Source organism: Channa argus, chromosome 6, assembly GCF_033026475.1.
Source record: "Channa argus isolate prfri chromosome 6, Channa argus male v1.0, whole genome shotgun sequence".
NCBI lineage: Eukaryota > Metazoa > Chordata > Actinopteri > Anabantiformes > Channidae > Channa > Channa argus.
Window position 1 is genome coordinate 25,005,089 of NC_090202.1, and position 14,622 is coordinate 25,019,710.

A 14,622-nucleotide genomic window follows, 5' to 3' on the forward strand; every position below is an offset into this window, starting at 1 on the left:
TACGATACAGACGAAGGAGCAAGGATAACGTTTTACTTCACCAGGCTGGATGTGGAGGACGACTGACAGCTCTGGTCTAAACACTGTGTAACTGTCTGCTTCTCAGACTTGTGATTGTCTTGTGTTCCTACGAACTGTCTGCTTACAGCATTTAGTCATTAACATTGGAAAGATGTGTGTGGTTTTAGCCTCTTTTGCTGAAGATTTGCATGAAATTGTTAACCCTCCGCAATAAAATCAGAAGTTAATAAAACATCATCGGTGAGGAAATGCTACACTGACATCTGTTAAAGTATGTTAATAGTATCTGTATTCGCTGATTTTGAACTTCCTTCTTTTGGTTTGAGTTTGGGTAGTGCACGTGCATAAATGCCATTAGAATGTGTCTCTGCTATCTGAAAAATGCCTCCAGATGACATCACTTGAAAGGAACCTTAACTGCATATCAGGTAATCTGGCCTCTCTTACTATGAAGTCTGTAATCACGGTCAACCTGCTTTTCCAGAGCTCCCCCAGATGATATCATCTGATCTCCTAAAGATTAAAAAAAAATAAAAAAAATCCTCCGGGGATGTCATCTGGAGGAGATCGAGTGAGTTGCACGATGGAGCTTGATCCATATCATTTTCACGTTTACGAAAAGGAAGTCACTTTCTAAAAGTACCAAAAAACTGGAATTCCATCCACTTGTTAGCTACAGACAGAACTAGGTGATAGGTACCGACTTTGGGATGAGCCAGGCTGAGACCCTTTGTGCACTGTTCCATCCTGCAGCCACACACACGCACCGAGCGTGACAGCGTGCAGGCCTGAGTTGTGGTTTCTATTTCAGATACTTTCACCATCCTTGTGTTGATTATTAAAACCATCTGGGGGAAAAGTGATTCATTAGAGAAGATATGTTTTGTTTTTTTTCTCCTCGTTTCTTTTATTTCATTTTCTTCGAACACTACAACCCTGTTGTGCCGTTTCTCTTTCTTTAAGCGCATTTAACTGTGATCCTTATTTCACTACTGTGTGTCGTCACGTTCGCGGCACATCCAAGCGCAGACCGACACATTTTACAGCACGTCGCTCGAGGCTGCCAACTCTCATTCCTGAATAATTTCTGGCAAACACGTAGGCTCCTTTGAACTGGCAGATACCTTGACAGAAATCCTTGCGCATGAAACAAATGTTCTCTTAAATAATTCATCTGTATTAAAATAAACTTGTCATTATTCACGTGTGCGCGCGGAGCGGCCGGTGAGGAGAAGTGGCTGCGTTGCTGATTTATTTTTCTGCAAGTTTGGCTCCCAGAAGCTCTTTTGACTCATGGGTACCATTAATTTTAGTCTGAAGCTTAGTTCGTGTCAACAGGTCCAAGCTGCTTGTCATTATTGGCTCATTATTAATTCAGAGCTGAATGATCGCGCTGAAACTGTAAAGTCTGTTAAGGCAAATGGAGGCGGTTAAACTGATGCAGCTGAAGTGGAGGTGTTTTTCGTTTTACTTGTAGGTTATAGCCAACAGGTGCAGCTGAATAATGCAGCCATTTAAACTAGACGAACAGCCAAAATATGAAAGAAAAAAAAAAAAAAGCAAAACACGAGCCCGATTACAAATAAACACATTAGCCTAACGCAGCACGTGAGCTCATCGTTCGCCGTGACCCGCTGGAAGGCAATACGAGTTCATCCAACCACAACGTGCTTCACTTGCGGTTTGTGACATCTCAAGGATAAACCCGCCTGGGGTTGAATCAAGCGAGTGAACAACACACAGCTCGATTCATAAGAATTGCATTCATTCTGGGTGTGTTGGACAGAGAGAGAGAGAGAGAGAGAGAGAGAGGGGAAGAATGGTGGGCGGAGGGGAGAGGGTCTGGCGTTAACAGGTCGGCTCTGCAGTAAGGAGCAGAAATTCCATGGCAGACAATGAGCTTTCTTGTTCCCATGGGCTCCTTAATGAAGGGGTGTAGCTGCGTGGGTATAGGGTGCAGGGCAGGGCTGAGGGACAGGGAGGGTGCCGACTGACGGACGTGGGAGATGCAGAAGCAGCACATTTGGAGACAACCCTGCTCTTATCTTCCCCTCATCAGCCCAGCCTGCATCTGTCAGCATCCCCTCTCCTTCCCCAGATCATTTCTCTCTTTCATTTCCTACCCACTGCTTTGTTTCCCTCCTCACAATGGACACTCAAATACCTGCGTGAGAATAAAATGAGAGTGTGCAAAGAATTGCATCACTCTGGGCCTTGTGTCACTCTTTGTTTTGGATTCATTCATTTTCTTGCTCAGCGTGCATCAAATAATCTAGACGTCTTTAGGGCTGAGAAGCTCAGTGAGGCTGTTCCTGGGAAAAGAAGTGTTTAACTCAAGTCGACTGGGCAAATGCCACCAGCCTCAACAGCCTCCGTCAATGCTAGAAATAACAGCCGGAAGAGCCTGCGCCACGCCTCAGCGGCAGGCGGGTGAATCCGCGGTGCCAGGAATATCTTGTGTGCCATCGGGGGAGGAGAGATGCCAGGCGAGCCGGGGCCTGAGGACTGGCAGTGGAGTCTGGCACAAACACAGGCAGACAGGCACCAAGCATGCGCAGCGTGCACCGTAGTCATCCCGAGTGAAGCCCAGCCAGCCCTGTCATCTGTCCACTGCAGTCCCATCAACTCCAATCAGCCAGCACGGCATCGGGATTATTTTAACAGAAGTGGCTGGAACATGAGAATAGTATGACACGCGTTTTGCAAACGGGTGACCCGTGGTACTTTCACGCGTCAGGACCATGTGACGTTGTTTAAATTCATCCTGCTTCCATTGCTCTTGCACCACTGTCCAATTATGTTCTTTACTGTGAGACCACAAAAGCTACACAAGACAACTGTTGGCAGCTCCAAGTGCAAATTCCATCGTCGGTAAACACAAAAGTCAGGGAGTGTGACGTCATTAAACGGGGACAGATGGGCGTTTGAAACCAACCTTCACAGTTTGTGATAGCTTCAAGTGTCGCCCTCACACAAATCTCGACAGCAAACAGCATTTTCCCCACTTAGGCCAAAGTGCTACCCAGCCATGCGGACACAATTAGGAGTTTGCGCTTCTTGAAATACTGGAGATCTTTGCTTTTCACAACGTGACACTTATAGTTTGGATAATCCACATGCAGCTGTTCACTCACTGCATTGGAACAATTTCTTCTCCCGTCAGTTCTCCGCACAATGAAGCAAACGTAGTTTGACTGCAAAACACAAAACAACATAAACAGTCCTTTTTCTCTCAGTGACACTGTTTACTGTTACAAATTGTAGATTTAGTTCAAGCGTTAGCATCCTGTGGCTGGAGAATTTCCGCACGTCAGTCATTATTCATCTGCGTAATCGCAAAATGTAAAAGATGGAAAAGTGTTTTCATCTCTCAACGCACAAAGATTTGTGTGAGAAGGCTGCTCACAGTCAACAATCTTGTTTAAATGTTCACTTCTCTGACAGATTGGGGCCAGTAGGTGAAACAGTGCACTTGAAGCAAGAGTGCAGTTTTGCGTAAAGTGATGGACTATCAAGTATTCACTGAAGCAAAGGGCGGGAGCCTTAATATGAACAGTGATGGGAGTGTTCACCCTGTTCAGGGGTCAGTGCCGTGGAACAGCCCATCACAGATCCACATCAAAGGCCTGCCGGAAACATGGCTGGGTTTAAATTCACCAACGCAATCATTCATCGGGTGCCGCGCACGAAGGAGGGGCGGCCAGACACTGAAAGTAGGCTGTTGTTTACTCTTCCGTATCTTCTCTTTATATTATTACAAAACTTTACACAGACAATTGCTAATCTCCACGCTGGGGTGGAACACAGAGGGACAAAAACGACAAAAAATAAAAAGTATTTCTCATTCAAAAGGCATAAATAATATAAAAGACAAACGTTTTTTTTCCTTTAAAACAGATACATTCATATGAAATAATATTTTACTACTACAAAAAAATAAATAAGTCATCTAAAGAGTTTTTTTTTTGTTTTTTTTCTTTTATGAGAGTCCTCTCGCCAGTGGGATGCAGTTTCTGTCTTTGCACTTTCTCTCCAACTGGCTTTGTTTTCAGTCTCTTGTAATAGCTCTCTTTTCCCCAAGTCACTCCACTCAGCGCAGCCCACTAACAGATTTGGGTCCTTGTCCCAATAATGTGCTGCGTCTCCGACTGTCCCATCGCAGTCTTTCATCTGTGAACCGCTTTCTCAAGACACTTCACACTGCAGAAGAGTGCGTCTGTGTGTGGGCTGCGTTCAGACCTCCTGTGGGCCAGGCTGGATCAGCTCTCCCGCTAGGCTGCTAGTGGAGATCCACCCAGGCTTTTCGTCACAGTCCAAGTCCGGCAGGCCGAGAGTCACCCAGCACACCACAGGCCCCTCTGTGTCCACGCACTCCGGCTCCTCCTCAGCTGCACAGATAGAGAGAGAGCCAGAGAGGGGAGAGTCTTTGCTTTATACTCCATATTAAAAAAGACAGAGATCCTGGAGAGGCCCACAGTGTAATTTGTGGTGATGCTGCATAGTTTGTCTGCATACAACTTGAGGATTGTAATGATGTAAAAACATAGTAGGAAGGCATGAAGAGCGTGGAGAATTCAGTTGCACAATAGCTCTGAACTATGTCACTTGAGTCTTATTCTGTAAGCTCATGATTCGACTAACGAGTGGTATATTTCCAACATTATTCCAAACTCGTAAAATAAGTGGGAAAAATCTTTTTTAAATCATAACCCAGACACAAGCAGTTTTCTGTCGCAGCCATAATCTAATGTTTCTATCATCAACTGGTGCTGCATAACAAAAAAGTGAGAAAACACCAGAAAGAGAGAGGAAGGAAATGAAAGAGGAGGAGGAGAAGAAAAAAGGCCGAATGCTTGGAAAGGTTTTGTGAGCAAAAATAAATAAATAAATAAATAAAAAGTGTCTCACCAGTGTCTGCTGGACAGTTCTCATTGTTCCCGACCAGACAGCGGGAATGCTGTGAGGGCGAAGACTCCTTATGCTCGTCTGGCTGGTAGCCCGTGTTCGCCCCCTGGTCGCCAGAGTGCATTTGGCCGCCAGGGCCGTGGCGCTGCGACGAAACCTGGCCCAGAGGCACCATCTCCAGGCTGTCCTGCTGGCAAGGCGCCACGTGATGCATTAGGGGCAAAGTTCCGCTGGAAAAAGTGCCATTGGCCTTGTTGTAACATCTGTGCAGGGACAAAAGGGAGACGGAAAGAAAAGTTTGTAAAGTGTTTAGCCACAGACACGTCTGAGCGCTGCTGCACGGGCTGCACTGGTTGTTCCTTTCTGCAGAGATCTGTGGATTTCGCAGCGGACACAGAAAAGCCCTGTGTTAATACTCCAAACTCTGCACCAAACAATGACAGCTTTAACACAACTGGCGCGCTCTCACACAGCTGCAAAACGCGTTTTCAACAGTTCAACCGGAGATTAAAAGTCCAGCCTCACTGCTTCTAAATAACTGTGACACATTGTGGTTTCGCTCCTCGGTGAAGTTCCCAAACGCAGACGGTCGCACGGAGCCAACTCCACTGTGTTTCTCTGAAGTCCGCTTCCCTCTATTGGTAAGTGATTGGACGGTGACCACACCCCCACTTTTCCCAGCAGCCCGAGGTAAATAAACACAAGGCTCATTAGGTCTGCTGGCTGGGTGCACACAGGGTAAACTGTAGATGCTGGGGACCCTTAAGTACATAAACAGGACTAGCAGGAGGCCAAGTGTGTGTGTGTGTGTGTGTGCGCGCATGTGTTTAGGTCTGGAAGGAGCCAGAAGCAAAGTGGGACACTTCAGCTCAGCTGTATTTTACACAATCTAAACCATATTTAATTTCAAGAATTTGTTTCCCACACAACTTGAAATTGTAATATTCAACAATAAACACCAATAAATTCCCAGATTTTTTTTAAAAAGCGCCGAAAAGAACGGGAAGCCACACGTCCACAAGAAAGCAAAGGACATCCATAAACACATTTTAAAACGGACTTCTTCTTTTACCTGTTGTTGTTGCACAGGTTCTGACAGCTCATACAGTCAGAGGACTCCGTTTGTGGTAGAGCTGTGTACAGGCCTCCACCCTGACAAAGCAACGTAAACACTGGAGTTAGCCAAACTAAACCACATCACTTGGTTACATACTGTGACGGTCTGAAGTACTTGGACGCTCACGTTATGGTGGTGGTGAGGGTGTGAGTGCTCGCAGTCCCGCGTGCTGTGGGGCAGGCTGCCGTCGCGGCCGTGCGAGAACAGGCCGCTGGAGCCGTTGAGCAGCGCCAAGCCGTTGGGGTGTTTGTGGTGGAGGTGATGACACCCCTGGGGTAACATGGGGCCATTGTGTCCGTACCCCCCGTGGATGCCCCCGTTGATGTGGCTCGTTCCGGGCAGCGTGGTGTACTCCAGAACGTGGCCGTTCATGTCTGCTGGTTGGCACAGGTAGCTGGGAGGGTTACATTCTGCAGCGGAGAGAGACAGCGGCGAAATTACGTTTATGTGTTTGCTTGTCCTCCTCAGCTACTTTACATACAGACTTTAAAACGCATCTCACGTCTCCCACAGTTTAACAGTCAACTGTAAACTCACTGTGCATGTTGTTCTGCTGCCGATTCCTCCACAGACACATGGCAATGAAAGCCAGCAGGATGAGCACCATCACTCCCAAGATGCAACCCACAATCAAGTAGAGCAGTCCTCCGGGTGGGCTTTGTGGCTCATTTGTGTGGGGGTCAGGTGGGGTGATGGGGTGTTGGCTGGGCGATCCTGGAGACTGCCGTGCTGCAGCGAGAGAGAGGTGGAGACGTAAGGAAGCGCTTTTTGTTGCCTACTAGCAACAAAGAAGAACCATAACACAGCACCAAACTATAAAATGCAAGCCATTGTTCATAAGCTCATAAAACTCAGGACATTTATCATGTGTAATTATGGCAATCATAACCATCATTAAAGTTACAGCCTTCGCAGAAACATGCCTGGACTTCCGATAAAGTGGCGGTTTGGTCGTCGAATGAGTCATTTTTCGGGTGGTAGAGTTTGCGTTTTCCTACCTTTAGTCTCGCAGATCATGACGTTGCTGTATTCACTCTCTCCCCCGTCATTAAAGCACTGCATCTTGATATCGTAGGAGGTCTCAGCCTGGAGATGTCCAATCATGTGCCAGTGTTTTACACCTGAGGAGGCAGGAGGAGAGGCGGAGGAGGACAAAGGTGAGAAACCACTTCCTCCACAAGTCATGCCGACTGTGTAAACTCCCAATCAGGGCTGCACTGCCTCCCTCTTAGTCTCATTTCTCACACTTTCATGGAGCTCATGTTCTTTCATGCTCTCTCTCTCTCTCTCTCTCTCTCTCTGCTCCCGTCCCCCCACCGTTCTCTACTCAGTCAGTCCTGCGAGGACTCAGACAGTTGCTTTACTCCAGACGAGCTCCATATATGGCAGCTTCATGTTTGTCCTGGCTTGCCTCCAGTATTCCCACTCCACACGCAGGCACCACTGCTACATCACCACACACCATCACAGTATTACATGCCCTGCAATCACACATGGGACGACAAGCTCCAACACTGCTACAATGCTACATTTCCAACGAATGAGGCTAAAATGAGCTGCCGGTTTCGCAGCGTTTTTTTTTTTGTTTGTTTATTATGGAATATAATAAATCACTGCACATGTGCTACATCCACCGAAGCTACATTTGAACTCTTGAACTCGTGTTTGTCTTTAGAGCTGGTGATGTCAAAGCTGTCAACGTGTTTTTCGATAGTTTGACTGTTTTTCTTTACAGCATTAAAATAATTGGCAGGTCACTCACTACACATCTACACAATAAAACAGTAACAATAAATGTCAGCAGACATAAAAAAAAAACGGACTTGTTTGACCCGATTTAGCTAAGTTTTAAACTACCTGAAGTGACATTCATCTGCCTTCAAACTACCACATCGGGCACACAGTCATACACACATTTGGTAGAAGGTAAAAAGCTAAACCTAAGCAAAAAGGACGTCCCTTCTTCCCTTCCTGTACCAGCCTCCACTGTTAGCATTGCTCCCAGCATTGAGCCGAGCTGAGATTTCAGCTCGTCTATAAACAGCTACACGCTGCGTTTGGAGCTGAAGCACAGATAGACAAACATTAAAATTAGCATTTCCACTTACCGTCAACCACATCCCTTTTGTAGTCGCTGTCATTGTCGCTGTCTGTGGGCCGGTAGTAGATGTAGAAACCTTGGATTGGTGTGTTGTTGTTACTCGTGGGACTATACTGGATGGAGATGGAAAAAACATTTTGTTAGACTACAGCAATCTGGTGGGCAATTATGATACAAAGAGAGGAAACGAATGGCAACTAATGGCAGGCCTTGTTATCTGCAGATGTGCAGGACTGCAAGCAAGATGTTGATTGCACTGTCTGAAGTTCGGGAAGTAACGAGACGATCTGAGGTTAAATGCAGGGAACGATCTGCATCTGTCTGCAGCTAAAACTGTTGTACGGAGGAGAAACAGCTTTGAAAAGTCCAAACGCAGGCGGCCGGGGCCTCTTGATTTCTGCTAGAGCACGGCTCTAATCAGGGCAACCGCTCAGGGCAATTAAAGCTCTGATCAAGAGAACCACCAGCAGCTCATATGCAGCTGAGTCCATTGGGGGAAAAAAAATTTAAAAACATAAGACACTACACTGACCAAATTATTGTACCTTACACTTCAGCAAAAAGTTACTGAAGTACACAATAACGTGACTAAAGGAACTATAAAGTTTGCACCTCCACTAAACTCCTATGTAATGTTTCTGTGGTGTACTCACAGTCCAGCGCAGCATGATCTGCGTATCGCTGATGGCGTCGGTGGATGAGATGTGAGGTCCGACCACAGGGCGGTCTGCCATGCGTGGACTGGCGTGCGGCACCTGGTACGGCTTAGAGGGAATGCTGTGGGGACTCTCTCCGTACATATTCAAGGCCACAACACGAAACTTGTAGGTGGAACCTGGGAGAGACACGCAACAAGCGTGACGATGTGAAAGTACAGTGAAACAGAGCAATAACTGAATAACTATGGGTTAGTTTTGGAAAACTACATCCAGCTATGGTTCAGTCAAATCACTTAACTCAGGCTAAAAGCTAAATTTGAATAAATATTTGTTAGTTACTTTGCTCAGAATAGAAATTAATTACGTTGAGTTCTTGTTACCAATATTGTGTCTTTTTTATTTTATTATGTTATAGGTTTTAATTTATCATTTATCTACTTTTTACCATTATTGTGATTAATCAAGCAGCAAAACACATGTTCTAAGTGTAAACCACAAAGACATGTTATCCAGTCAACAGACAACGAGTTTAAATCTTTGTTTCTTACGATTTGCACTTTAACTATGTGCAAACTCACCAGGCTCCAGACTGCGAACTTCCACCGACAGTTTGAGAGGCGAGATGTTATCTGCAGCCACGACCCACTCTGCGCTGCGTCCGCGTCTGTACTCCACGCGGAAAGCCGTGATCGGAGAGCCCCCGTTGGCTCTCGGAATCCAGGTGACATACACTGAACTTTCAGTCGCCATGGAGATAGTCGGGCGATCGGGGGCCTCCGGTACTGGGGCGAAAAAACGAATAAAGAATAGACTTGTAAAGTTGCGCTTACGTCCGCAGTACAATAAGAACAAGAAGGTAAAGATGGAGCAGGTAAACACAGACAGACAAATAAAAGAACGAGTACACATCACAGTGTAGAGGCATGCAGTGGAGGAATGTGTACTTACTGCCAGGGCTCTTAGCCACAAAGTTAGAGAGGGCAGTAGCGAGCAAAAAAGAGAAAAGCAAGGGTTAGCGAAGAGATTAATGGGACTTTCAGCAATAGAGGCCTGCGATTCATGCACACGAAGCACGGACACACACACAAATGCAGACAGTAAGATCTGACTCTGCAGCCATGTGCAGTCTCACAGCTTTTTGCTTGGAGCATCCTTCATGCAGAGTCATTACAAGGTGTCGACTGTTGCTTTACTGTTTGTACTCCAAGGCACAAAGACATAAAGCAGGCCACGTTTAAACGCTAAGCTCTGAGATCTACTCAATATTGCCTAGTCACACACGCTCAACAATGACGAGACGTCTGACAGAAAACTCCCGCAACTTCCTCTGAAACGCTCCAGAGTCGTCGTCTGCAGCAGCAAAACACGAGTTCACAGATAAGCAGTGATTGTGTCTCCACCAACCTCTGTCATGGATAACGACTCCAAAGTGTGTGTTGACGCTTTTGTCCTCCGCCACTTTGGGGGGCATCGGGATGACGGGAGGTTTGGATGGATTCTTGCTGGAGGAGACGCTCTTCTCTGAGAGAGGAAAAGAAGAAAAGTTGAAATGAAGAAAGCAAGAGCGAACAGGTCTACACTGCTATCAATTCCCCACCCAGAGCACATGGAACAGCTCCGGATGTTGGCTCTGAAATCTGAAATTTCCTCCTGGTTTCCGGAACTGCTCTGGTGGGTTTCGGGTTTCCCACTTGACAACTCTGCAGCCACAACTTCGCTGTGCAGTTAGTTGGAAGAGTGTGTCATGTGAGTGTAATCAAGTTAACACGTAAAGACAAAGTAAGCATAAAAGAAAAATAAACCTAATGTTTACATATTTAAACGGGGCTGTAGCTGTTACTATAGGGATATAGAAGTTGTGTTTTTCAGTATTTATTTCTGACAATGCGGAGACGGTTTTGAAAGAGCAACCACAATGTAAAGGAATTACATTTTACTGAGAATATAACGGAAATATAAAACTCATAAACGCAATTTACTTGGTCACATATTTTTCAGGGAGGTGGCTTCTTCTGTTGGGATGTGCATCTCGACATGAGAGCCTGGTTTGTGGACTTTCTTTGGCCCTGGAACATTTTGTAAAAGAACCACCCTTGGGATACAATCATTTCCATGGTTTTTGGCAGGATCTGTACATAATTCTGACCAGGGAACATTTTGTCAACCCTGCTGTGGTAAAGCATTATTGTCTGTTTTTTGAACATTTGCATTCGATCTCATTTTTATTTGTCTCAAAAACCACATAAAAACATTGCATAGAATCCCTCAGTTCTACATTGGCACTGATCATTATAACTGAATGTAGGATTATGACGGGAAAACTATTCAAAGCAGAAGGACCGATGCAACTCGACGTCTCTCTTCCTGAACGTCTTGCCGAATGTTGAGTCCAGAAATGACCAGATGCTCGCTAGCTTAGAGGAGCTGACACCGAAGCCTGACATTTACTGCTGATGTTTTAGGCAGCTGAAATGTTCCCTTTTATGCCCCAGCACTGTGGGAAACGAGGGTAACACTGTGTCCTTCACGGGATATGACAAGAAGCGCTCAACAGCTTAATGCACTGGGACTAGTAAAAAAAAAAAAAAAAACCTGTAATTTAGAGTAACGGTCACCGTGCTGGGACTGACCCTTTCCGGTGCGGAAGGTGAGCATGGCTGGCTGGCCCTCGCCCGCTGAACTCCGAGCAACCATCAGCACCTCGTAGAGACTGGAGGGCTCCAGCTCTGACAGCCGCAAGGTCTTCTCACTGCCAGGGACACGGACTGTATGCCAGCTCCCCACGACTGTTCCCATTTCATCAACCTGACACACAGACAGACGGCCACACACACAGACAAATACAAACACATGACACATGAGTGTGACAGAGAGAAAAACAAAATCATCTGTGTGTCTCTTTCCGAGCACGAATAATGACAGGGAACGGCTTCAGAAACAATGCCCGGGAGATTTCTGTCACAATTTCCAGCTCCAGCAAATCTGAGGGCCGCTGCCAACAGAGTATTAACTAGTATGGTGCAGTTTTATAGTCAGAGCGAGCTTATTCCTGAAGCAAACGCAAGCTTTTAGAGAGGAAATGACCCACCTTTCAGTCGGTCCAGGTCCTGACCAAACCTTAATGAACAAATTACATTCGCCCATTCTCAGCTGGTTTAGGCCAAAACCAAAACCAGCGAAAGGACACGTCACGTGTTTGCAGTAAAACAGAATATTTTTCATGTAATAATAATCATCATCATCACACAGACTCACCTTACGATATTTGACAAAATAGGCGTTGATCGGGCTGCCGCCGTCACGGCCGGCCCTCCACTCCAGGTCATACACGTCGGGCTTGTGCGTCTGTGGTGGGCTGATGATGATCGGCGCCTCCGGGGTGGGACGGTCGCCGCTTCTTTCAGCGATCGTGTCGACTTCGTCTTCGGCAAGGGAGCGGTCGTGGCCCTCGTCGCTCTGCATGGTGTGGAGTGAGGGGGAAGCTTCAAGCAGCACAATGGCAGTGGAGTCCAACTGTGGCTCTGTGGGTGAGACAACCATCGCCTTTAAGTGGGGTTGTAACAATAATGATAATAAAACAATGTTATTATTGTCAAAACTGAAATATTGGTGTTTTTAAGACCTGTCTGCATGTCAGGCAGCAGCTGAGACTTTATGTAATGGCCATTAAATATTTCTGCTCTAAATTGAAGTTTGTCCCGTTTTTGCATTACATCCTTAAATGCAACTAATTCATCATATATGAACACAGCAAAAAAAGAAAATACAAAAATGTACATACTGTATTTTGTATTAAAAAAAGCTGTATATGCTCTAATATATTTTATTTGTAAATGAATGCCATTTTATTACGAATACGTAGTTTGTTGTGCTACATTTTGCAGAAATCACAGTGTTCCTCAGGCAGTGACTAACAAAGGTGGCCCTACAAGTCTACATGGGACTCCCAGTGCTGGAAAGTTCTACATTTGGAATGAGCCTTTTAATCTACATAAAATAACACGAATATACTGCTTCTCTGCACCACTACATAATCATGCTTTGTTTGTTTTTTTCCTCTTAAGTCTTCTGCAGAGCCAGAGCAGTCCACCTGGGCAAATCATACAAGCTGGGAGCCTTATTACGGCTGACACCATTTTGGCAGGAGTGGGGTGGAATTTTTCACAGATGATTGGACGAAACGGAGCACGGCCCACGAGAGCGGCGACTGTTCAACGCGAAACTGGTCAAACAGCACCACGATTGAATATTAAAACCCAAACAAGTGAATAAGAGGCTTGAAGCAGTAAGGTTGGCCACAGGGGCACACCGCAGAGTCCTCGGTCCAGTGGTTGGTGTGTGGGGCACCGGTTCACTTTGTAAAACAAACAGGCCTGGAGCTGGTAACACTAGACCTGATTCTGGGACAGTGGCCAGCTGCCGCACATTCCACACGCCGACCATTAAAATACCGGAGAGAATCAAATGCCCGGCACTGCATCCAGTCCTACACCCTCTCCTGCTCGTTCTCCGAAGCTCCGACTCGCAGCTTAACCACATCCAGTGCCCCTCCTCCACCAGACTGATACAGGGGGGAGGCAGTTAAGGCCACTGTGTCCTCAATGCCTGATGAGAGGAGCAATATATCTTGGGTAAGTGCTACTACACCTGGACAGAGATGTGCTGCCAGGTCCTTCCCAGAAAAAGCGGAAAAAAAAAAAAAAAAAAAAAAAAGTCTGGGAGTAAATGTGATAGTAAATCACAAAGGATTACCCGCAAAGGCGAGGGCCCCAGTTCTGACACAGCTCAGCTTATTAGAAGACAAATAACAAGGCTGTTTTTATCTAAATCATCTAGTTTTACTATGATTTAAATTTTAAAAAGCTAGATTTATCTTTCATTTATCGGCATTTTTTGAACAAATCCCACAATCCTTTCCGCACTAGCTGTGGCTATGACAGGGCTGCTATCACCGCCAATCGGTCGCAGAGGAACATAGTGTCACACGCCAGAATAAGGACACCACATCTCACTGGCGGTGCGTGCCCCGATAATAGATGAAAGCGGGGGGTTGTCATGGCGACGGAAACAACGATGCCAAACAGAGAGCGAAACATCTTTCAGACTGCTGTCGGTGATGAATGAGAACAACAGACTGCACACATCAGTGGGAATCAAGCGCTCCAGTGCCTGGTACCCAAAAAACATCAACTGACCACAAACGGACCACAGAGTGTGTACCTCTGCTCGGCACGTCCAGCTTATCACCTTCATGTTCTGTTTGTGTTGTGTAAAAATGTGGTCTGGAGAGACAGATCCTAGAGCTCATTCTTCTTCCTTAGCAAATGTTTTGCAGTGAACTCAAATGATCCGCCTTGATTTGTACTCCCCATGTACCACATGAAGCTGTATTAATCATTCTGCAGATAGAGGGGCGAGCCGAGGAATGGGGCCCTGGCAGAGAGCAGCTGGGGAGGGAAACGAGTGGATGCTTGGGGGGATAGTGGTGGAGGAGAGGGGAGGCTTGTGATGTGTTAATAAATAAAAGGCAGTTGTGTATGATGTTGACAGCTGGGTGGTCTGGTCCTCGTCATAACCCTCCACGGCTACTCCTTACATTCCAGTGACCGGGGGCTTATCCCCGACGGCGTGCACAAAGCTCACTCTCACGCTCAAGCTCAGTTCAAGGCTCAGGAGGAGGGCGGCCTCGGCCAAGCCCCTCCTACTTACCCTCAGAAAAAGCTCACACACAAATTCACTCAAAGCAAGGGCTCCCCGCAGATACAGCACGCACAGGCCCTCCGAGAGTCGACCTGGTAAAACGCCTTAACCCTTTCTAA

At 46.3% G+C, this 14,622-nt stretch overlaps 1 protein-coding gene across 4 annotated transcripts in view; it reads right to left on the reverse strand.

Annotated features, from left to right (window-relative positions):
* Positions 1-3,742: 3,742 nt before the first annotated feature.
* The window catches only part of cdon (cell adhesion associated, oncogene regulated), an 80,427-nt gene continuing 69,547 nt past the window's right edge, over positions 3,743-14,622 (reverse strand). For all 4 annotated transcript variants that reach the window (XM_067506682.1, XM_067506681.1, XM_067506684.1 and 1 more), the window contains 12 exons: positions 12,059-12,324; positions 11,434-11,608; positions 10,208-10,324; positions 9,382-9,585; positions 8,798-8,979; positions 8,152-8,257; positions 7,042-7,164; positions 6,581-6,772; positions 6,170-6,453; positions 5,999-6,078; positions 4,930-5,189; positions 3,743-4,409 (listed from right to left, as the gene is read on the reverse strand). In XM_067506682.1, the coding sequence (XP_067362783.1) occupies positions 4,255-4,409; positions 4,930-5,189; positions 5,999-6,078; positions 6,170-6,453; positions 6,581-6,772; positions 7,042-7,164; positions 8,152-8,257; positions 8,798-8,979; positions 9,382-9,585; positions 10,208-10,324; positions 11,434-11,608; positions 12,059-12,324 (2,144 nt within the window). In that variant the 3' untranslated portion in view covers positions 3,743-4,254. The remainder of the gene's footprint in view (positions 4,410-4,929; positions 5,190-5,998; positions 6,079-6,169; positions 6,454-6,580; positions 6,773-7,041; positions 7,165-8,151; positions 8,258-8,797; positions 8,980-9,381; positions 9,586-10,207; positions 10,325-11,433; positions 11,609-12,058; positions 12,325-14,622) is intronic.